General features: G+C 55.0%; 1 protein-coding gene across 1 annotated transcript in view; it reads left to right on the forward strand.

The window, feature by feature from the left end:
* The first annotated feature begins 2,277 nt into the window (after positions 1 to 2,277).
* ZBTB46 (zinc finger and BTB domain containing 46) overlaps positions 2,278 to 24,657 on the forward strand; it is a 50,863-nt gene continuing 28,483 nt past the window's right edge. The window contains exons 1-2 of the mRNA XM_055544446.1: positions 2,278 to 2,467; positions 21,946 to 22,914. Of these exons, the coding sequence (XP_055400421.1) occupies positions 21,978 to 22,914 (937 nt within the window). The 5' untranslated portion in view covers positions 2,278 to 2,467; positions 21,946 to 21,977. The remainder of the gene's footprint in view (positions 2,468 to 21,945; positions 22,915 to 24,657) is intronic.

A 24,657-nucleotide genomic window follows, 5' to 3' on the forward strand; every position in this document is an offset into this window, starting at 1 on the left:
TTAACGTGGGGCCCCTGGGGGTGCTGCCACCTCTCCCCATCAGAGCAGATGCACCAAGGTGGCCCCGGGGAGTCCAGCCACACAACCCTTGTCCTCCCGGCTCGGCTGAGAGGCCACCACTGCTGCTATTGGCTCTTCCTCTTTCTTTTATTTTCCCTTTGTTTCTTCTTTATTTCTTTCCTTTTTTCCTTCCTATGATAGGGGTTTATTAACTCTCAGAAGCATCGTTGTCTCCAATCTTAGGCATGGCTTGATCAGAGCTCTCTGGGACACTCCTTGGTGCTGCCTTTTTGGTCTACCAGCTTCATTCAGGCTGCTCAACCTTCTGTTGGTTCTTGGAACAGAAAGGATGGGCGTCTTAGTCCCCAGTCACTGGCAGGGACGCTGGGGAGGGGGCATTGATTCATCATCATGCAGGGGAGGGGAGTGTGGAGAGAGAGTTCCAGGGCCCCAGGGACGCATTCCAGGACTCAGTGAGACTTTCTACCAAGACCAGAAGACCTGGGCTAGTAGGTGGGGTGCACCCTGGTGCTGATGAGAGAGGCTCGGTTCTCCTGGGCAGGCCTCCTGAGCAGCGGCTGAGCACCACTGTGTGCCCCAGCCAGGCAGCCTCCGCAGCATTCCCGCAATGCTGCTCTCCTCGGAGAGTGTCTGGGGAGGGGCAGCCATCAGGCAAGTGGTCCTCCCCAGTCTGGCAGACGCACTTCTCCATCTCCCCCGCATCATTTGCTCCATGGGCTACAACTGCACTCCAGGCAGACAGGCAGGTGAGAGGGGAGGACCCCGAGACAGTGCCCTCCGTCCCCTCAAAGGGAGGACAGAATGACCAGCCAAAACCTCCTGGAGGCCTAGAAGAGACACTTCTAAGGTTGACTGTGCCCAGTTCCCACCTGAGAGGGCCCAGGAAACTTGGGCCTGCCGTTCCAGGCCTGGGTCCTCCAGGAATAAGTTTTGCGGGGAAGGGGGTTGCTCCTGCGCAGGCAGCGGGAAGGGAGTGGGGTGCGGGTGTCTGCGGCCATTTTCAGGCGCCGGCTGCAGCGAGGGAGTGTCCCAGCCTTTTCATCGCTGGCTGCCAGACCGCGGCCGCCCTTGTTCACTCAAGGAGAATTCCCGCCTCCCCGCACCCAACCCCAGCCTGCCCTCCCCCAGCAGCCCAGTGAATGCCTCCTTACACATCCTGAGAAAGCATCCATAATGGCCCGCCGCCTCCCACCTCCCGAGGAATTCCGCGGCGCTGGGCCCGCAGGGAGGTAGGGCGCAGACGGTCCGCGGCGCCTTCCCATTGGATGGCCAGGTCGTGCTCAACTCCTCTGCGCGGCTGGCCAGCCACAGGCTCACCTCCCTTCCCACCGTCGCGGCCGGGAGAGGAAGCGAGGTGGCCTTTGCCCCCGCACAGGCCAGCCAGGAATGCGGGGCCACGCTTCCCATTCCGTCTGCCCGAGGACTCAAGGACAGCGGGGGCGAGAAGGGACGCACGGGGCTGCTCTCGGGCAGCAGGATTGGAGATCGCTTGCGGGGGAAGCGCGGCAAAGCCGTGGGCATACCACGCGGCTGGAAGGACCGACGCGCGCGCGGCCGCCGATGCCTCCATTGGCCAAATCCAAGCCCTGTGGCACGCACTGTCCCGTGGCCCCTGCCCTGAGGTGCGCCTCTCCCCGGGGACGCCGAGGTCCCCGACGGCGCGGCCCCGAGGCCCTGGGCGCTGTGGGACCGCTGTTTCGCTTCACCGCGCGCGGCCGCACAAACCGCCGGGAAGGCGCGAAGTTTGCGAGACCCGTGCGGCGCGACTGCGCGTCGGGGGACGCGGACAGCCTGTGGCCCGGGGGATAGGCGCGTGGGCAGCGCCAGGTGCGCGGTCGGGCAAGAGTTGGGTGCTCTCGTCTCGACCCACGTGTCCGACCGGATGGTCTGCCGGGTGCTGGGTCCCCGTGGGAAGGGGCGCGGGCACCCGGAGACCCCACGCCGCGCCACCCCCGCCCCCCGCCAGCCCCGCGGAGGGGGCTTCCCACAATGCCCAGCGAGCTCCAGCCCGCACTTCCGCTGTCCAGCCGCCCACGGGGGGGCGGAGGCGCACCGACCCTCGCCGCGGCCCCCTCCGCCCGGCTAGCGGAGCCGGCCGACCGAGGGGCGGGGCGGCGGCCCGGCCGGCGGGGCGGGGCCCGGGGCGGTGGCCGGGGCCGGGGCCGGGGCGCGGGCCAATCAGCAGCGGCCGGGCGCGCGCCGGGGGGCGGGGTCAGGGTCCGCAGGCGGGGCGCGCGCGCGGGCGGCGGGGGCCGCGGGGTTGGAGCGGCGCGGGGGCGCGCGCCGGCCTGACGGACAGACGGACGGACAGACGGACACAGCGGCCAAGGCGAGCGCGCAGCTCGGACCCGCCCGGACGCAGCGCTCGCCCGGCGGCCGCGGCGATCACCGGCGCTGGTCCGGCGGCCGCGGCGCCCGCCCTCGCCTGCGCCCCATGGGGTCACAGGTAAGCGGCGCCGGCTCATTGTCCGCGGCCGGGCCGGCGCATCGCGGCGGGGCCGGGGCTCAGGCCGGCCGGACCGCTCCGGGCCAGAGCCGCTCCGAGTCGGGGCGCGCCCCCGCCGCCTGCCCCTCGCGCCCCGCCGCGCCCCGCCCCGCGGGGGCGCCCTCCCGGCGGCGATCGGTGCGCCCGGCTACAGCTCTGGGGGCGGCGGTAGAGACCCCCGCCCGGTCCCCGCTGGTCCCTGAGCTCCGGTGGCGCGGGCGGGGCGGGGCGGGCGAGGGCTACGCGGGGTCCCCGCGGGGCTGCGCGCTGAGGCGGAGGCGGCGACGGGGTTGCCCCGCGCCCCTAGTCCTCGGCGCCTCCTGCCGCCGCCGCCGCGGTCCCTCCCCCGTTACCTCCGAAAGGGGAATTTTCCAGCTGGTAATTTCTGCTGCGTCAACGCCCGGCCCCAGGAGGCAGCCTGGGGGCGTCCTGGCGCCCCCCGCCCGCGCCGCCCCGCGCGCCCCCCGCCCGCGCCTCCGAGCCGCACCCGGACCCGCCCGCGCCGAGTTTGCCAAGAGTCGAAACTGCGGGAGGTGGGCGCGGCGGGTCCCCGCTCTCCGCCGGGCCTTGGGGGTCATTGTCTCCCCCTGAAGCCCAGCACTGGCTTCGTCTCCATTTTAATTACTGGCTGAACCAGGGCGCAGGGGCCTCGAGGCCGGGCAACTAGAGGAGCGCGGAGGGGACGGGGCGCGCAGAGCGACGAGGGGCGCGCAGAGCAGACGGGGCGCGCGGAGGGAGCGGGGTCCGCCGCGAGCCGCGTCTTTGTTTCTCTGTAAATAGACATGTCAGTTTCGCAGGGTAGCACGAGTCAATGTCTGACAACTCAATCTGGATGGCAAATGGGCGATTTTCTGCACCAGGAGGAGGGCTCAGGCTAGTTGGGGTTCCTCTCGCCCTGCTGACAAATTCATTATTTGTAGGTTTAACGGACCACGCACAATAGGGCTAGACCGAGGAACCTGGGTACAACCCAAAGGGGCGAAGAACTGGTATTTTCTGACACCGAGGAAATACAAACAAAAGAAAGTTTGACTGAGATTCTCAGGGAATTTCCTTACGCTTTCCTTGCTCCAATCTCAGCGAAGCGTTTGTCGTGGATAGCGGAGGCAAGATTGTTATCAGCATTGTTTAAAGAAATGCTAATTAGGCAACACATTGGCGAGCCGCTGGGCTCAGACACCTGTGCGGAGTCCTTGAGTGCGTTTTAATTGTGTCAGTTGTAGAATCTTTCATACTGGGTTTATCATCAAAGCTAACTTCCCTTTGGATAGCAGACTGTAGATTCGGTCTATCGCTGGCCTGCGTGTAGCCTGTGAAGGCAGTGTTTTCACTCATCGGGAGGGGGAAATAGTTTGTTCCCCAAAGGGAAACTTATGGAAGGGTTTTTCACATAAATGATGAAGTAAACAATAGAATTTTATTATAGTGCACTCCTTCTAGTTGGTGTGTTTCATGATAAATACTCTGAACTGAAAACTTTGAGACTCCTTGCTGTTTCGGGAAGGACTAAGTGAGAGGTTGTTGAGGCGGAAGTTACTAGGTGTAAGTCTGACTTAGACACTGTTTCCCTAGAAAACTAGTAATTATTTTTATATCCTTTACTGAAGGGAAGGAGGTGTATGTGGGTGTTTATGGGGAGAGTTCTGTTTAGGGGGTATAGAATCGATACCTCTAGGCTAAACCCCAAGATCAACCTTTCTGGGAGGCCAGCCTCACCTCTAGGCTAAACCCCAAGGTCAGCCTTTCTTGGAGGCCAGCCTCAGGACGGGATCTCATTAGGTCTCATTGACATTACCCTGGATGAAAGAATTTTGTTTGGATGAGATGAGTTTTGTTCAGCTCTAGCTGTTTAAGATTTGAAAATGAGCTCTTTTTCCACGTCCAGTTTCTGGTATTCAGAACTGGTGGAGTGTTGGCTGCAGGGGCTCCAACCCTCTTGGGTGCTCTGTGTCCCCACTCGATCATCCAGGAGGAGGGGGCTGCCCCCCTCCTTGGTCACACATAAGCACTTGGAAGGTGAGGTCGACACTGAGGATGGGTGAGACTCCACTGGGGGCCTGGAAGGACTTTACAGTCAATGTGTTATTTGCAAACATGTTAAACCAAATATTACAAACTTTTCAACATTGTCCTTTTGTGGGGTTTTTCAAATTAAGCGAAATTGGGCCACTGCGTCCCTGTGGTCTGTGTTTCTGGGGCAGCTGTGCGCCTGCTCTGCTCTACCAGAGGTCCCGGACCAGCGGCGAAGGCCCTGCAAAACATCTTCCGAGAGCCTGGAGCTGTAAACTTGAACTTGAACTCGTGCCTCACTTTGCTGGTGCTTCCTGTGCCCAGGTGCCCTGTTGACTGCTGTGTTAATATGGGCAGAGGGTTCTTGTGCCCTGTTCTGGGGGTTTCGTGTCCTCGTAAAAACAGAGGCTTTTCCTTCTCTCTGATAGAACATATTCTACTTAAAATCTGTTGAGTGTTGGTAGGCTATCAAGAATTCCCTTATGAACATGCCCGCTCCCCTGAACAAAAAAAATTCTTCTTTTTGCTACAGGTGTGCTTGAATGGCCCAACTCTTGAGAATAAACAATGCTTGAAAATCTCTGTTGAGACCACAAGACTCATTTCAGTCTTTGCAACGCAGTTGTCTTGTCCTACCCCGGCCCCTGTGTCCTCTGCCATTGGCTCTGACTTTGGAATGGCCAGTACAGCTGGGGTCTTCAGCCCCGGGTTCACCGGCATTTTCCCTCTTTTCTGCCTTTCGAGCTTCAGTATGGTATGTGCCTGACACATGTGTACTTGGGCTCTGGGTTCTGGTTTTCTGGTGATGACAGATGCTTGTAGATGGAGAAGTCATGGAAAAGAAAAACAACTTTTTCTAACAAGCTGAAAAGTTGTTCTAGTGAAGGATAAGGACAAACTCAACCAGTCAGGTCTGACCTTAGGGTGATTGATGCAAAGTTTTCCATTCAGTGTCTCTCAACACTGCCGTTTAACTCTTATTTAGATTTTGAAATGACTAAACCTTTTTAAATGTCATTATTTGGATATAAAAAATTATCAACTTAGGCACTTTGGAAAGTTGAGGAACAGTGTTAGCGTGTTTTTCAACAGCATTCATAGATGTTCTGTGTTTTGACAGGTGTGTTTTTTGAGTCACATTAGAGAGACATTCCCAGAGTTTCTTATTCATGATGATTTTTGGCTGTATTGAGAGCTTGCTGTGGGCCAGATTGGAGACAGAATTCCTGCAGTGGGGCTGTTGACCTGTTGGGATGGGTCAGAGTGGGGGCCCTACAGGAACCACTGATGTGAGTGACAGATGCTAGTGAGAGCTCAGAGAAGGATGGGTGTGGCCCACCTGGTGGCCTTTCTGAAGACTATTGGAGGAAAGGGTGTCCATGCAGACCCCTCCCCTGGCCCAGGTTGGGCCTATGGTGCCAGCCCCTGGTTCCAGTACCTATGTGGCAAATTATTTTCTAACTTCCGCTTCATGGAGAGTGGGTAGCCAAGGACAGAGCAGAAACCTTGGGGCCAGGCAGCTTTAGGGGCTGATTGGCTATGGGGTTGGGGGTGAGAGGCGATGTAGTTTCAAATGATGCCTTCCAAAGCCCGCGTTTCAGCACACGAATCCCTTCCTAAATGTCACGCTCACGGGGAAAGTCTCAGGGAAGCTGTCCTTTTCCTGGCTCCCAAGTAGCAGCCCAGCCCTGCTTGTCTGAGTGGACCTGGGGTGGAACCCCTTCTTTGTGGAGCAGAAAGAAGATGCCTCTGTCTTCGAGAGAGGATTTGAAAACCTGAAGCAACCAGAGCTGCCGTGAAGATGGACTCATGTCAGGTGGGGCCTAGGCGGCTTTGGGTAGATTGCCCTCTTGGTGTGTCACTGGCAGGCAGAGGGTCTGACCCAGGTTTTTTTGGCCACTCTGAACACTGTCCCTCAGCTGGACCTGGGGCTGGAGAGCCCAGCAGGGACTCGGCTTGGGGAGCAAGGACCCTCAGGCTGGCCACTCACCCCGCACCCGTCTAAAGGTTGGGTTTGCTGTTCTCCAGACTGACATCCGGGTGCTGATTTGCCCTCAGTTCGAGGTGGCTGTGCCAAGGTGCAAGGGCACTGTGTCAGGATGCACAGAGATGGGCTTCGTGAAACCCACTCAGGGACTCCCGGCTGGGCCTGCTGGTCAGAGGGGCAGCACCAGTGCACTGGGTTGTTGATTTCAGTGATGGGTGATGGAAAACACCATCAGGAGGCTGGCCCAGAAGCCCAGGGTGGGGCGGGCAGGGTGACATCGGGTGTCGGTTCAGGTGTGTTGTAGACCCAGGGGAGGGGCCAGGTCACTGGAGGAGCTCAGGGCTGTGGGCAAATGGGCTGCCCCTGTGAGCAAGTCAGGCAGGCGCCTCAAATGGGCCTTCATGTCCGGAACAGGTGTGTTTTCTCATCTCATCCCATTCTAAGCAGCGCAGCTTCAGGACCGGAGTTTCCTCTTCTTTAGGAAGTTTGAAGATGGCTCAGACACTACTGTTTCCTTCGGGGCAGGAGAGGGCCGGCTCTGGGGGGGAACAGTCTCAGAACTGCAGAGCCGGCTGACTGCTCAGGCCGGGTCCTCTACATTCAGTTCCTGGACCAGTGACATCCCCTGTACTTCAGGCGAGGTTGAGTCAGAGACGCCCGATACTCAGAGTCTCGCACACAGGTGGCCATCGCCTTTCCCAGGGAATCGGGCCCCTTGGCCTAGGCCCCACCCTGACCTCTGGTCTCTGAAGAAGCTGTCCATCTGCACTTGAAGGCCAGTCCTTCCTGCCAGCCCTGTGGCAGCCAGCTCCGTGGCCCACATCCTCTCTCACACGAAAAGTGGAGCAGGCTGGCAGGCCACACGTCCCAGTTCCCCAGGGGAAAGGTCACGTGGGGAAGCGGGGCTCAGAGTGAAATGCTTGTTCTGGGGTGAGCGTGGAGTGGCTTCAGGTGGCAGAGCTTTGGGGCCGTGACCTGGAGTCTGTAACCCACCCCCAGCTGTCCCCCCCACCATCTCACTCTTCTCAGCAGGGGGCCACACCCGGCTTGTGTGCACCCTGAGGTCCCTGACACTCTGGCTGTTCCTAAACAGCGGCCTTTGACTTTCCAGTGGGTCTTCACATCCAGACCAGGGTTGGGGAGCTGCCGGTCCGGTGGGACGGGGCCCCATGTCTGTGGCTGGCCTAGGAACTCCTGTGATCAAAGCGCGGGAAGCCTTCAGCGTTCTCCTCTCCAAGGCCAAGAACCCTGGAACCCCAGGACACTGGGGAAAGCTTGTCAGCCCTGGAGGGTTGGGTCCCAGAGCTTCCAACATGGTCTCATTTGGGGCCTGTCAATCAGACAAGGTGAGGCCCCACTGGCAGGGCCCGGGGGTTGTTTAAGAAGAGTGGACAGAGCTATTCTTTTTGTTCCTGTCCTGTCCCATGAAAACTGCCTTAGCATGACTTCTGTGGCTAGTGGTCTGAGTGCAGCCTCCACTGCCCGTCTCAGACCCCTCTCCACTGACCAGCGTTCTCCATATACCTCTAAAGTGTTAATAGTAAGAACTGGCAATGAGGGGAAAGTTAAAAGTGGCAATTTCCCTTACAAAGCTCCTCAGGTAAGAGAAAGCTGAGGACCTGAGTCCCTGCTGTTGAGGAAGAGACCCGAGCTTCCGGCTATGGTCGCCTACCTTCCGAATATTCTCAGCAATGTCTCACAGGGGCTCCTTCCTCTGATGAGAGGCAATTGCTGCTGATGCTGTGTCCATGTGTAATGTTTAATTTCCAAATGGAGACTAAAGGAGGCAGGACATTGAACACCACTTGGACGCTAACTGGCCAAGAGCTGAGCATCTCGTCTGTGGTGAGTGGAACCTCTCCGGTCAGCTCCCTCCTGGCACTTTTAGAGTTCTGTTCAGGATTATATTATTAAAGTGTGTGTGTTACCATGTATTGTCACTTTTGCTTTCGTTTTTGGTTATACATGGAAAACTCCATAAGCAGGAAGTTTCCAGGTTTTTTCCATGAGGACATGGTGTTTTTTTCATTGCCTCTGGTGATATACAGACATTGTTATTTCATTGCTATTATTTCATATGAAGACTTACTCCCTCAACTTCAGCGTGTTTTGAAGAACTTTTCATAAGTTAGCAGCAGACACACCCTTCACGGGGGCAGTGACCATGTATCATGACAGGCCTGCTGCACACCTGAGAAAAGTGGTCTTTAATATTGGGTACATTGACTTTTCCTATTTTTCTTTTTTTTCTGGCTGCACCATGTGGCTTGCAGGATCTTAGTTCCCCAACCAGGATTGAATGTGCGTCCTCAACAGTGAAAGCAGAGTCCTAACTACTGGACGACTGGGGAAGTCCTCCTATTCTTTCTTACATTGTTGGCAGAATGAGATCAGAACAGGGAGTGATAAGGTGACACTGTCCTTGGACCACCTTACCATTAAGTCACTGAGCTCCACTGGACGATGTGAAAAACACTGGGGTGTGTGTGGGGGTCTTTTAAACCTCTTCCCTTCTGGCTTTTCTGTCATCTGCTGCTTTTGATTCTGCTATTGGGTGGAAGCCCAGCGCCCGGACTTAGGAGCAGAGAGAAGGCAGAAGTTTCAGTCAGCAGGTGTACTGCGTGGCCGCAGTGACCATGGTTCCTCTGTGATGAGCAGGGCACTCAGGAGGCCAGGGAGCCGGAAGCACTTCCAGGTGTACATATGCCCTTGAGAGCCTGAGAAGAGGATCGGAAGGGTCAGTGCCAGGGGACCTACCTGCACTGTGTCCAGCAGATCCGCTTCACTGAGGCTCAGGTGGTCCCTCAAAGATAGAGTGTCTTCCTCTGAGCTCAGGAGATGCACCGAGCCTTGGAGGAGCACGCAGGGCAAACACAACTCGATGCTGCCCATGCTACTGCCTGAGGGTCACACCAACCTCACATCTACTTACCTTTGTTTTGCCTCATCTTAAGGAGCAAGAATATCCATGAAGTCATGAGTCAGGCATCTCAGTTATGTTTTTCTTGATACACACTGAAGCGGACATGTGACTATTAGGGCAGACAACGATTCTCCCTTTGTCTCGAGGGAACTCCCCACATACCCCTCTGCCACCTGCTGGGAGGGGGCCAGCACCAGGCCCAGGGTGCAGGGGTGAGGCTGAGCTGCTGTGAAACCTGTCCGTGTTCCAGACTCTGGACATGAGCGGCCTTGCCATATGGCTTCCTTGAAGGAAGTCGTGGGCTGTGTTTCTGGCTTGATGGGGTGAGCTTCATCTGGATACAACCTCCAGCCCTGCCACAAGCTGCTGACTCAGGTACGGGGGAGGCTGGTGGACTGGACTGTGTGGATCCTGGTTGGGAACCCTTCATGGCCCATCTCAGAGAGCTTTCCTACCATCTGACCAGGGAGCAATCTGTGTAAGTTAGTCTGCTGTTTGTATGAGTTCTCTGGAGCTGTCAGAGCAAAGGACCACTAATCTGGGAGCTTAAAACAACAGAGGTTTATTCTCTCCCAACCTGGAGGCCAGAAGTCCTAAGTCAAGGTGTGGTCAGGGCCACCCTCTCTCCAGAGGCTCCAGGGAAGGACACGCTTCCTGCCTCTTTGAGTCTCTGGTGGCCGCTGGCAGTCCTGGGTGCTCACAGCCAAGATGTGTTCCTCATGCCTCCCGTCCTGCCCTTATGGCTGTCACCCTGGTGTCAGATCTGCCTCTACTTATTAGGATGCCAGTCACCTTGAATTAGTGTCCACCATGATGATCTAATCTTAACTTGATTACACCTGCAGAGGCCCTGTTTCTAAGTGAGGCTATATTCTCCTGTGGTTAAGATGTGAGGAGATCATTTTGGGGGAAAGGATTCGGCCCTCTCCACCGTTACAGCTTGTGTTCTCCTGACATGTTGCCACATTTATTTCTCAATGCCAGGGTTTCATGAGGGCTCCCCATTCATCTCCAGCAATCACCGCTCATACCTGTCCTTCCCTTGATGGTTGAGCGAATGAGGCCAGTGACCACGGTGTTAGTGAGTTTGCCCCACAGATCTGCACTCAGCCCCGCGCTCTCAGCAAGGAGGGGCTCTCGGTCCAAGGACGCAGGCACCAACAAGGTCCTGGCTGTGTTGGGTCGCATGTCCCTAGAGGGGAGGTGACAGAGCAGACAGACATCGATACCTGCAGAGGAGAGGAGATGCAGCTGGGCCTGGAGGGAGGATGTGGTGGGGGCAGAGGCAGAGCCCAGGGTGTCCGGTGGGGCCATTGGGGTGGGTGTTTAGTGCCGTTGCGCTATAGCAGGACACGGCCCCTCCTTTGACCCCCCTGCAGGACTGGGTACCCATGTGCCCATCTGCCCCCCAGGTGGACCCAGGCCTTTCTTGCCCCTGGGAAGCTGGAGGGGCCCCTTTTCTAGACAGCATTTTTATTGCTTCTTGTAGGAGATGCAGGAAAACAAAATGTAGTCTTCAAAATTTAGAAAACCTTTCATGCAAGAGTAACATGAGGAGCCTCACATAACATCAAATGGATTCATTGAGTAACTGGTCTGAAAGTCATAATTCTTACAGTGACCAGCATAGGAGTGTCCCATGGTGGTCGTAAAGGCTGTGGGTATAGACAGGGCTGTTGTATGCCTGGCATGTCATCCACGTTCACAGGTGAAGTTCCCCTTCTTGTTGATCCGTGGGACCCGAACCCTCTGGAGGCCCTCTGAAGGCCAAGGTCACGGCTGTCACTTTGATCCCCTCCCAGGGTCACCTCCTGGTTAAGGACCCTCCCCTGCTGGGGTGGGAGGGGCCAGGTCCCTATGCACACCCTTGTGACTCTTGTAGCAGACAGGCTGTGCCACACACACCACCCCCCACCACTGTGTTGGCATGCATAGTCCTGGACTCAGGTCTGCAGGCCAGGCACCAGCCTTGTCTCTCAGCACATACGTGTGTGTGTGGGCTAAGTTGCTTCAGTCATGTCTGACTCTTTGTGACCCCATGGACTGTAGCCTGCCAGGCTCCTCTGTCCTTGGCATTCTCCAGACAAGAGTCCTGGAGTGGGTTGCCATGCCCTCCTTCAGGAGATCTCCCCAACCCAGAAATCGAAACTCCCATCTCCTGCACTGGCAGGTGGGTTCTTTACCACCAGCGCCACCTGGGAAGCATCGTCTCTTAGCACCGGCCTTCCTTAGTCACAAACTCCCTTGATTCTGTAAAAGTGATCTTGTTCTTTTGTAACCTCATTGTATTTTCAGATCCCTACTTTGGAAGTTTTCAAACACACACAGAATTAGCGAGTGTGTTTCCTTCAGTAATTCCCTTTTCTTCTCACATTTGAGTTCCTCTGTTTTTTGCTCTGAACTACTTTAAAGCAAATCACAGACATTTTGTCTCACTGTCCCATGCTTTCCTTCATGTGGGTGGTTCCGTGAGTACCTCCTGGGGCCCCCAATTGGGGCTCAGGCTTAGGGATGGCATCCTCCAAGTTTTTACTACTGGTTGATTTGAGCTGCAGTCGGGACAGACCCAGGAGTTGCATTTGGAGAAGTTTCACTTGGGGTGGTGGCTCTGGAATCTGCTTTATTCTGTTTTGGGCTGTTTGTTGAAAAGTCAGACCTGTTGGTCCCACACGGTGGTCTGGCTGGTGGCATCCTCTGACCGTTAGGAGCCCCACCCTGTTTCAAGGACCAGGCAACCGGGACCGCGTGTCTGGTACTCAGTGTCCGAAGTGTGACAGTGACGTCTGCATTGGAATTTCTGACTTAAAAAATGAATAGTTTTTATATTTTGTGCCTGCTTTTAAAGATACTTGTACCTTCTGTTAAGGATCTGTACATAAACTGTTCAAAATGATTATCACCTATGTAAGTTTTATTTGAAAAATTCTAGATTTAGTAAAGTGTAGTATCATCTTGGAATTTTGTAAGCATAATTTTTTGGCAAGATCATTTCTTTCGAATATTTTAGTGATTGTTTGGAGCCATGAGCTATTTTTGCCTTAGTTCTTTACTAGGTAAGTTGTTTTCATCCACAGCCAACCCTGGGTCTGGAGCGTGTGCCCCTCTGTTTGAATGGCAGCTGATGAAGTAGCTTCATGGCCGAGGGGCAGGGGGCTTGATTCTCGTGAGGAGAATGCTGGCCGAGCTGGTGAGGGAAGTGGGGTTCACGCCTCACTGTCACCTGGTTTCTGCGTCCTGAGAAGGTGAGAGTCTCTCTCAGGTGTGTGCCTGTCTGCTACTGCAGACACACACTCTTCATTCACTCGGCAGCCGTCCACCCAGCCTTCATTTATTCGGCATCTAATGAGTGTTTACCGTCTGCAAGGCCTATGCAGAATGACAGTGGGGACTTGGAAACGTCCGATTAGCAGCTAAAATTGTGTCAGATGCCAGAACAAACGTTTGTTCTGGTCCAAGCCTGCATGGGGGCTCTCCCGCCACCAGCCGGGAAGTCAGGCATTGCATTTCTCTGCCCCAGTCCAAACCCAGTGACCTGTATGATGGGGTTTCCTAGGTAGCACCTTAGAGGGTTGGCTGGATCCTCTTGTTTTTAAGAAATGCAACTTTGAATAGAAAAGACAGCTTGAAGATTCCAGCATTTGCTTGGTGTAAACAAATGTTGCAAAATATTAAAGAACTGGTGTATTTGGTTAAGGGTTAGGAGGGAGTTCTCTCAAGAATCATTCTTGCAACTTTTCCTTCTGTTGGAAAGTGTTTCAAAGACAAAAGTTGAAAGACTACAGAGGATTCCATCCTGTTGCTTGAGAACTAGGTGCTGGTTTTTTTCCCTTTCCTGTTTAGATTTGATGTTTTTCTTTGGCAGAGGGAGTACAAGTGTTAGAGTTAACATTTCAAGTCAGTATAGCTCAGATTTAAAACCTTTGGATATAATTTTTCTGCCTTCTTAGGCCAATCAGTTTTCTTTTTAAGAAAAACTTAAAAATTTTAAGTGGATGTGTGGCTTTTTCCTATGGCTTTTGTAACAAAGTGCCACAGACTGGTGGCAAACACAGCAGAAACACAACAGAAACATGTTCCCCCAACAGGGGTCGTGGGGCTGTGCTCCCTCCGGGGGCTCTGGGAGAGGGTCCTGCCCGCCTCTTCAGCTCTTGTGGCCCAGGCACCTCTGGGCTGTGGCCACGTCCCCCACCCTCCCCCCCCCCGCCCCACCCCACCTCTACCTCCATCCCCCTCTGCATGTCTGTGTTCAGAGTTCCCCTTTTTGTGACACACCCGTCCCACTGGGTTATGACCTCATCGTAAGTTGGTTAAATCTACCAGGATCCTGTTTCCAAATAAGGTTGCATTCACAGGTACTGTCTTCTGGGGACACGATTCACCCCACAAAAGCAAGTAACTCTGTATCCATCCTCCACGTTTGCTGTGAGCTGTGATTGATGCAGAACATCAGAGCCCACCTCTCAGCCACACCTGTGGTGTCAGCTCTGAATTGTGGTCCTGGGATGTCATGGGGCTGGTCAGAGGCCCTTTGTCCATGGTCTCACTGTCTGTCATGTCCTTCAGTGAGGTGAAAGTGGGACCTTCAGGCCCACCAAGGATCAGAAAAGTGCTGTCCGCTGCTACTTCTACCAAGAGCTAAGCTGGGACGTTTAAACAGTAACTCTTGATTGACAGAGGCACCACATGTGCTGTCCTAGGAGGAGCCCCTGGAGGCTTCCAGGAGGAGACAGCTTGTCAGCAGCTGGGGGGGATTGCATCCACTGCAGGATATGCCTTTCGATCCACCTGTTAAAAAGAGCACATTTGTATTGTCCAATGACTCATCACAGCCTAAGGGAGCTGGTCATGGAACAACAGACTGGTTCCAAATAGGAAAAGGAGTACGTCAGGCTGTATATTGTCACCTTGCTTATTTAACTTATATGCAGAGTACATCATGAGAAACGCTGGGGTGGAAGAAGCACAAGCTGGAATCAAGATTGCCGGGAGAAATATCAATAACCTCAGATATGCAGATGACACCACCCTTATGGCAGAAAGTGAAGAGGAACTAAAAAGCCTCTTGATGAAAGTGAAAGAGGAGAGTGAAACAGTTGGCTTAAAACTCAACATTCAGAAAAAGATCATGGCATCTGGTCTCATCACTTCATAGGAAATAGACGGGGAAACAGTGGAAACAGTGTCAGACTTTATTTTGGGGGGCTCCAAAATCACTGCAGATGGTGATTGCAGCCATGAAATTAAAAGACGCTTACTCTTTGGAAGGAAAGTTATGACCAACCTAGATAGCATATTCAAAAGCAGAGACATTACTTTGCCAACAAAGGTCCGTCTAGTCAAGGCTGTGGTTTTTCCAGTGGTCATGCATGGATGTGAGAGTTGGACTGTGAAGAAGGATGAGCACCGAAGAATTGATGCTTTTGAACTGTGGTGTTGGAGAAGAGTCTTGAGAGTCCCTTGGACTGCAAGGAGATCCAACCAGTCCATCCTAAAGGAGATCAGTCCTGGGTGTTCTTTGGAAGGACTGATGCTAAAGCTGAAACTCCAATACTTTGGCAACCTCATGCGAAGAGTTGACTCATTGGAAAAGACTCTGATGCGGGGAGGGATTGGGGGCAGGAGGAGAAGGGGACGACAGAGGATGAGATGGCTGGATGGCATCACCAACTCGATGGACATGAGTTTGAGTGAACTCCAGGAGTTGGTGATGGACAGGGAGGCCTGGTGTGCTGCAGTTCAAGAGTCGGACACGACTGAGCGACTGAACTGAACTGAACTGAAGGGAGCTGGTAGCTGCCCATTACAGCTTTGTGTGGTTTAGAGAGGAAAGGGCCACAGTGAGGGTCAAGTGTAGCAGGAGGTGCCTGGGGGCACAGGTAAAGCCGTAACCTCTTCCCCTTGCTCTCCCCAACCCCACTAAGCAAATTTGTGGACCGGCTTCCCACCAGCAGAAGCGACAGAGCTCTTGGGTCGATGCCTGGCTGGGGCCATGATTCTGCTTCGGCTTCGTAGGTGGTCTCCCTGCCTGGTCTCTTCTGTTCTCTCCCTGCCCCTGCAATTGTTTCTGGGGCCCCAGGCACTCTGCCAATCAGGACATCTAGGACCCCTGGGGGGCTGCTCTCCCCTGGGAGCCTGTGTCTCCCCTTGACGTACTAGCCCCTGGCTTCCCCATCTTGGTGGTTGGTGCCCCAACCACACCCTGAGGTCCGGGCCGGCACCACCCCGGCTCCTTGTGGTTCTCTCACTTGCCCCGTCCCGTCTGTGTCCCACAAGCTCTCCCGTCAGACGCTGAGGTGCTGTGTCTTCCCTGGGCTGCCTGTGTGTTGGCCATAGCCCTATGCCCTCGACCGTCCTGAAACACAGGCCTCTTGTGTCCCAAGGTGCTGGGCTGACTTCTGTGGTTCTTCTGTCCATGTGATGCTGGTTGGGCCGCAGTCCTCCAGGCTGGGCTGGGCCGCCAGCATGGGTGGCTCCGTGCCTTGGAACCTTGAGGGTGAGCTTCGGCCAGGTCTCTGGGGTGGCCATACTCAGGCCCCACTCACTTAGTCTCGCTGCTTGTGCCCCTTCCTCAAGCCCTCCCTGAGAGCCCTCATAGCACCTCTGTGCTGCTCTGGCTCTGGCCTGGCGGGGGGCCGGTTCTCAGCCTGAGCTCAGTGCCCAGCACAGCTCCAGGCTCCTGGACACCCTCAGGGGCTGATATGGAATCGCACTGGGACTAAGTCTGGGCCACAGCAAAGACCTTGGAATTCTGTGGGTCATTCCACACTGAGAGCCAGAGCCAGGCAGGCGGGGACAGGGCGCATCTGGCCCTCTGTGGTCAGGGTGTGTGCATCCTGAGAGGAAGTGACATCTAGACAGGTAGGAGAGTCCAGGGAGGGGGGCGGAGGAGACTCTTGGTCCCATGGAGGTGAGGGAACCGAAAGAGGCCGTGACAGGGAAGAGGGTGGTGGTGGCGTGGGGCTGGGGGCGGGGACCTACCCTAGACCACAAGGGTTTGCATTATGAGATCACCCTGGTCTGCAGCACCCAAGGGTCAGGCTGTGAGTCACTGGAGAAACTTCAGGCAGAGCTGACCCCCCCGGGCACCTAAAGATGATTTCTGTTACTGAATGTGGAATATTTCTTCCTAGTCAGGAGCTTAGTTTTAAATTTTAAAAGGCAGCAAGGAACCCTGAGAAAACAATGTGTATAAAGTGTGGGTTATAAAATGGTTCCCTGCTCTCAGTGTCTTGGATCTTGGGTTTTTCAGAACCTTGGGATGTGGGACGTGGGGTCCATACAGGGAGGGCCTGGGGCGGGCTGGGTTCTGCCCATGGGCAGAGGCCTTGGTGGGAAGAGCCGAGCACTTACCATATGGACTGTATCACCCACTGGTGTTGGTGGGTTCTTTGGTAGATAAGAGACATGTGTGTCCCGGGCTTCTAGCAGAACCCTGGGCTGAGTGTCTTAAATGACAGAGATGTATCCCATTGAAGCCCTGGAGGGCAGAGGTCAGAGAACAAGGGCCACACCTCCTCTGAAGGTGCTGGGCGGGATGGAGGACCTGTCCCAGGCATCCCTCCAGCTTCTGGTGCTTCCTTGGCCATGGCCTCATCTCTTCTGTCACACAGCTGTCTCCCCATGAAGGTCTGTGTCCCAGGGTCCCCTTCCCTAAGGACACCAGTCACATTGGAGCAGGGCTCACCCTAGTGACCTTGTCTTAACCAGTTCCATCTACAAGGACCCCATTTCCAAATAAGGTCATGTGCAACAAGTGAGTCTGGGACATGGTTCAACCCACAGCAAATGGTGATGGGTACGCACTGGTTTGTAGTCGAGCAAGGATATTTCCATAAAAGTAGTTTTGTAGTCGACATTGTCATAATTTGCGTACAATAAGCTACTCATTGGAAGAGGGTAAATGGGTGGGTTTGCACACAGCGGTATCTCTGTCTCTCGCTGTCCCCAGGCCAGGCAGCCCCTGTCCCTGCCTGTGTAGGTCTCTTTGCAGGTTCCAGTTTCATGGAAGGCATTACTGCACTGTCTCCTTTGTCCGGTTGCTTTCACGCAGTGTAATTATCTAGAGACTCACCCGTGTCCACCTGGAAGGGCCTTTTAGACGTGCTCAGCCGGCCAGGCAAGGGCGGAGATGGGGCTTCATGGGGCCTGCAGGCAGCAGCTTGGCTTCTGCAGACCAGGAGTGGGTGGTCTGGTTCTAGCACTAAAAGTACGTTGCTTCCACCTTAAAACAATGTTCACCTGTTAGGTCATGTTTCCAGGAAAATTTCAAGAAAGTGTAAATGGAGCACAGTGGAAACACAGAGTGAGAAGAGGTGAAGTCGGGTTGGCGAGGAGGTTCCATGGGTGTTTGAGGCGCTCACCTCTTAGCATTGGGCTTTTCTGTACTGGGACTCGGTGACCGACCCTGGGGAGGGACCAGTCGGCCAGGGCTCCCGATCCTTGCCCACACCTGGAATTTCTTTGAGTGCAGCTGGGTACAACGTCCAAATGCATTCACTATTTTGCATCCTTATTATTAGAACCAATTGTCTTCAAGGTGGAGCTCTTTAGGGACCAGAGAAAAAACATAATACCCCCTTCTCCCAGAATTGCTAAACTGAACCTACAGTGCAGCAAATGAAATAAACTCAGAGCAGTCTGCACGTTTCGTGTTTCTTGTGATTTTCGAGACTTGGCAGTTTATTTGGCTTTTACCAGCGGAGCATCCATGGTCTCATGGGCAAGCTGGATGAATAAGAGACGGGCCTCCTGCTGGTAGTTTTTGAAGATGGTTCTTTGTTGCAACCTCCTTATCCTCAGATGCTGTGGGTCGAAGGTTCATGAGGTGCCCTGGGGTTGGAGTGCTGCGGGCTCTGTACCCTGGAAGTGACAGATGGGAGTGCCCCTGACATCACATCTGCCCCTGATGCTCACAGAGGAGGTTGGCACAGCAGGTCCGTGCTCATGTCTGAGTGCAGCTTGTTTAGGGGAGACCTCAACACCCCCCTTGACCCCAGGTCACCATACTGAAGAGTCGAGACTTGGGTCTCTTAAATCGTGGGAGCTGGCTCCGGACTGTGAGACTTGGGGCAGGGCAGGTCTGTGGCACCCAACATGAGCTCGGTGGCTCCGGATGGCTAGACTCAGGTTCCCTGCCAGGCAGCTTGGAGACCACCTCCACCTTTCCCAGAGGCGTCGGTATTAGAAATGGCTCTGGCAGCATCAGGCAAGATTCCCACCAGGCAGGATGGGGCCTCGGCTGCCCCCTCCATCACTCGCCGTGCCATCAGCTGCATGGTCCCCGTTTCCTGGGTTATGTCTTTGGGGGTGGCTCCGAAATCTGCATGGTGCAGATCGGCACACTTTTGGAGTCTAGTCTGGAACTTGGATTCAACTTGTATTTGCACCAAGGTGGTCATAAGTGATTCTGTCTGAGGCTGAAGTGTCTTGAGATCAGCGAGCTATAAATAAAACAGAGAGTAGGGACCCCAGGAGACATGAAACCTGTGTAGAGATGGAGTGGCTTCCAGGTGGCACATGGGTCACTTTAACAAAGTTGCAGGTGCTGGTATGGCAGCAGGTAACCCGTCTGCCCCCTTGTTCTCACTAGCCTGAGCTTCTCTTGACAGAGTGGCGTCTGGGACCCTTCAGGGCCACAGGCTCCTCTTTGAGGGTCCCTTCCTCACAGGACTGCCCATGTGGACCTTGAAATGCACGACAGTGCCCTGTGGTCCATGCGGCGGCACAGGTGATTCAGAATGACAGGTTATCTGTCCACAGGCGTGTGTGCTGTGGGGCTTCCTAGGTGACACTGTGGTAAAGAACATGCCTGCCAATGCAGGGGACGTAAGACACACAGTTTCAGTCCCGGGTGAGGAAGATCACCTGGAGGAGGGCATGGCAACTCTCTCCCGTATTCTCGCTTGGAGAATCTGGACAGAGGAGCCTGGTGGGCTACAGTCCATAGGGGCGCAAAGAGTCGGACAGGGCTGAAGCAACTTAGCATGTGTGTCCTATGAACAAGTGTGGGTCCACTGGTGTGCGCTCCCTGAGCAGGTGTGTGTCCCACGGCCAGGTGCGTCTCCACTAGGCAGGACCCTCCTTTGAGACAGAGCAGATGCTCTGCTGTCCTAGCTCTCAGAGGAAAACCTCTGTGAGCATGCTTTAGTGTGAAGCCTGCTTCTTTCTGGTCAGACTGCTGTGTGATGTGACTACTAGGAAGCTTCTGTTTTTAGGGTCACGGCCACTGGGCAGCAGCTCTTCTGCTGCGGTCAGGTGGGCAGGACCCCATGAATGTCTCACTGATGTTCTCACTTTGTAATGCAAATTCAGTCATTCCCCTAAAGTTTCAGTAGGCTTGGATAAATTATTTGTATGCTTAGTGTTTCCATAGCAGACTAATCTGTTGTTTGTTTGTTTTCATCTGTACCACATGGCCCACGGGATTTTAATTCCCTGACCAGGGATTGAACCCGTGCTCCCTGCAGTGGGAGGGTGGAGTCCTAACCACTGGCACCCCCCAGGGAAGACCCTGACTAATCTATTTTTGATTATCATTCCTTTAGATTCCTCTTCTTTTTAGCATACAGGTAGCTTTTTTCCCTAATGAAAATTGTATTTTCTTACAACAGATTCTCTGTAAAATACATAACTGATTTTTAAGCTGCTCTGATTGAATAATAATTTATTTTAGAACTTCCCATATGAGTTGAAATTATTTTAGAAATGCAAACCCTGTGAGGTAGTTGCTGCTTCTGTAAACGGCTCTGGCGTTTCCCCCTTTTCGGTTTTCTTCCTGATTCTTAGAGGATATGCTTCACTGGTGAATAAAGAGATTTATTATTCATACAGGAAGTCAGGTAATGAAACCTGCATCTTCCTAATTTGAATACAGGGTCCTTAGGTGCCTGAGTACCTCCCTCCACCCCACCACCATCCCCTGCACATGCCCAGGAGCTCCTCGTGGACTCAGGCATGAAGCCGATGTTTTGCACTCAGATGATTGATTTCCTGACTTGACATGTGTTCCAGTTCCTCCCTCAGTGTCTGGTTAACCTGAGTGTGATGCCAGCTGTGGGGTGAAGCCAACCTGGATGGTCTGTCTGTTCTCCTCCCCTCCTCGCATGCCCTGGAGGAAGAGCAGACTGGGTGATGACTGCCCTTGGGGGGCCCCCATGCACCCAGGGTCAAACACCCCAGTATCAGCTGTGAGTGTGGGGACCCCCCCCACATGGCCAGTTCTGGCCACTCCCCCTCCTTCTCAGGGTCCATCCTTGGGGTCAGGTCCCACTGGTCTCACGATTGAAGTAGCCTGTTTACTTTTGGTCTTGAGGTGGGGTGGGGGCTGGCGGGGACAGTGCCCAGTGGACTGTCGAGAGATATGAGGGAGCAAAAGACTTGGACTCTCCCTGGCCTTGTTCTCCTGGCGTGAGGACTGCAGCCATCTGCAGGTGAGCCCAGGTGACGTTGGGAAATGTGTTGGAAGTCCAGGGAAAGCTGTTCCACCACGAAGTGTCCCGCACCCTCCCCTCCCTCGCCTGCCCTCTGTCTGCTCCCCGTGGGAAAGGTGGACGATGTCCCCACCTCTGACCAGCTGTGAAAGGGTGAGTTTAAAAGGAAGATCTATCTTCCTTGGGGGGTTTCACACAGTGACGACAGCCCCAGAATTCGTGTATTGAGGTCCTCGCCCCCAGCACCTCAGAACCTGACCTGGTTGGGCTGGGACTTGTACTGAAGTGGGAGGGGCCTTGTCCAATATGACCATGTCCTCATGGGGGATGTTGGGACCGACACGCGCAGTGACACTGTACAGGTTGGGGGATGACGCCGCACAGGCCAAGGACACTGAGGGTTGCTGGTCAGCAGCAAAGGCCAGGACATCCCCTGCGTGGTTTTCAGAGGGAGCCCTGCCCACGCCACGGCCTCGGGCTGTGGCCTCCTGACAGGGCAGCACTGAAGTGCTTTTCTCTTGGCCACACATTCCGGTGGCCTCAGAAACTTTGGGGGCAGCAGAGAGCTGGGAAACAGAACCAGGGGGAGCAGCACGGTGGAGTCCAACTTGAGAAATGATTCGGGTGCTCGGGATAACAGAGGGGGTTCTTGTCACCTTGGGTCCCTTCTCCACTGGACACCTTCCTGGGGAGCTGAGGTAGTCAGGGGCCTCCTCCCTCTGCAGCTGGGTTGGACTGGCCTGTGGGCATCCAGCCTTGGCCCTTCCTGCCCCGCGGGCTGGACCATATAAGATGTTAAAGATGCTTCTTCTTCAAGGGTGGGGGTGAAGGTGGACCTGGTTCTCTTCACCTAGACTTTCTGTTTGGGTAAAAAAGTCTCTTTGACTTCGGATGGGCCTTCTCTTCCTTTCTGGAATATTTGCTTGGTTGGAGGGTCAGCTGCAGCGTGTACGGCGCTGTGTGCAGGAGGACGGAGCTGGCTCAGGTGCCGCCCTCAGGTGCCCTGTGCCTAGCGGCCTCCCTCTGCACACTCTTTAGCCCTTGGTGCGTGTGTGACTATGCGGGTAACCCTTCTGTTCTCACCCCACAGAGTCCATAGAGGAGGCCACCCCAGAATCCCAGATGAACAACCGGAAGGAAGATATGGAAATCGCGTCCCACTACCGACACCTGCTGCGCGAGCTGAATGAGCAGAGGCAGCACGGAGTGCTGTGTGACGTGTGTGTGGTGGTGGAGGGCAAGGTTTTCAAAGCCCACAAGAACGTCCTGCTCGGCAGCAGCCGCTACTTCAAGACGCTCTACTGCCAGGTGCAGAAGACCTCTGAGCAGGCCACAGTCACGCACCTGGACATCGTCACAGCCCAGGGCTTCAAGGCCATCATCGACTTCATGTACTCTGCCCACCTGGCTCTCACCAGCAGGAACGTCATCGAGGTGATGTCCGCGGCCAGCTTTCTGCAGATGACGGACATCGTGCAGGCCTGCCATGACTTCATCAAGGCCGCGCTGGACATCAGCATCAAGCCAGACGCCTCGGATGAGCTCGAGGCGTTTGAGGTGGGCGCCCCGCCCGGTGGTGGTGCGGACGCCCTCATCTCTGCTGTAATGGCTGGGAGGAGCATCTCCCCTTGGCTGGCCCGGCGCACGAGCCCCGCCAACTCCTCCGGGGACTCAGCCATTGCCAGCTGCCATGAGGGCGGGAGCAGCTACGGGAAGGAGGATCAGGAGCCCAAGGCCGAAGGCCCTGACGACCTTGCCTCACAGCCACTGTGGCCTGGCGACGTGGGCTGTGGGCCCCTGCACGTCAAGGAGGAGCCGCTCTCACCGGCCCACTATGGGGGCAGCGAGCCACCTTCTGCCATGGATGGCACCATCCAGAACTCCTTCTCGGAGCAGACTGCCGGGGATGGCTGGCAGCCCACGGGCCGGAGGAAGAATCGGAAAAACAAAGACACAGTCCGACACATCACACAGCAGGTAGAGGAGGACAGCCGGGCCGGCTCCCCACTGCCATCTTTCCTCCCGACATCCGGGTGGCCATTCAGCAGCCGTGACTCAAGTAAGCCTTTCCTTTGTTACAGGCGGGGCTCAGGCACCCTGGGGCCACGGCAGCACAAAGACATGGCTTGTCGGTGACCCTGGGGCCTCTTGTTTTGTCCACAAAGTGTTACCTTTCCAGGCTCACATAAGTGGCTTCCCTGATCATTGCAGTAAATAGGTGTGAGAGCAAGAATGCGGCCATGGGACCTCCTGGTGTCGTCATCAGTGCTGCGCCCGGGCCACCTACACACGGAGGGAACTGGTGTGGCGCTTCTCTGAAGCAGGGGGTCTGGAGCTGGAGAAGTGGGGTGACGCCTAGGAGCCCAATGTAGGGTATGGGGCCACTTCTCACACACTGGGAGCCTCATAAGCAATGGCTGGGATACCTTAATTTTTAAAGATGGAAACACCACAGCATTAAAGAGATGAAAAAGTCCTTGAAGTGAAGTGGCATAGGTGGAAGGAAAGGCCAGGCCAGGCTTGTGGGCTGTAACCCACGTGCTTGAGTTTTGTGCTGGAGGATGTGACAGTTTGAGGCCACCAGCTCCCATCCCAACAAGGGGTATTTCCTCTTTGCTAACAAGTGTGGGCTTGGTTGTCCACACTCAGAGCAGTAGGGGCGGGGCTCTCCTGGACCCCAGTCCATCAGTGGTGAGGGCTCATAGCTTAGCTCCCTTCACACTGTCCTTGCCCTCTGGAGGGCAGTTTTATCTGTCTTCCAGGCTAGGTGTCTCCCACCTGCTTCCCAGGTGGTGCTAGTAGTAAAGAGCCCTCCTGCCAATGCAGGAGGTTTAAGAGATGTGGGTTCAATTCCTGGGTCATGAAGATCCGCTGGAGGAGAGCATGGCAACCCACTCCAGTATTCTTGCCTGGAGAATCCCATGGATAAAGGAGCCTGGCAGGATGGAGTCCATGGGGTCACAAAGAATCAGACACGATTGAAGTGACTTAGCATGGACAGGCTAGTAAACAAATTAAATGTTCACTAGATGCCGGGTGCTCTTCCTGGTGTGGAGCTCGTGATAACTGCGGCTGCACCGGGCTTTCCCGAGTGGCACATTGGGCCACGAGGGCTGTGTTCAGGGTGCGGAGAGGCCCTGGTGGGGCAGGGCAGGATGGAGGCTTCTCAACTGGGAGGCCTCTCCAGGAAGGGGCCTCATGACTGGACAGAGGTGGACTGAAGGCAGCAAAATGTGGACATAAGCCCTGAAAGATGTCACCGATGCTAGGCCTATGCTGGGTGGGGTGGGCGTCCTGGGGGAACCAGCTGCTGCCACCCCAGCAGAAGGGCAACCCTTGGAGCTCCTGATACACTGGCTTTGTTATTGTGGTAAAACATATGTATCATAGATGTTACCCCTTTAACACTTTTAAGTATATTGGCATTAAATACATCACTAGTATTGTGTCCAGAACTTTCTCATCGCCCCTGGACACAGTGGCCTGTCTCCCTGGTTCTCATTCTCTTACAGCCCTGAGTGCTGGGCCAGGCATCTGCAGGTTCAGTCTGTTGCCGCCTCGGAGGGATGGCTCTGTGCGAGGTGGGGTCCTGGGGTCTGTAGGATGCCAGCAGTGCCCACCCCCTGGTTGTGTCCAAGATGGGCAGCCCTCCAGAACCAGTGGAGTTTAACTGAACTAAATCAGAAGAAGGTTAAGTTTCTGAGCTGCTGGAAAGGCCACCTATCGCCCTGCTGGTGGTTGTGTCGGCTCCCTTGGTAACGAGTAAACGTCCCTTAGCTCTGACTGAAGCCTTGAGAGGAGC

The sequence above is a fragment of the Bubalus kerabau genome, chromosome 13 (assembly GCF_029407905.1).
Source record: "Bubalus kerabau isolate K-KA32 ecotype Philippines breed swamp buffalo chromosome 13, PCC_UOA_SB_1v2, whole genome shotgun sequence".
NCBI lineage: Eukaryota > Metazoa > Chordata > Mammalia > Artiodactyla > Bovidae > Bubalus > Bubalus kerabau.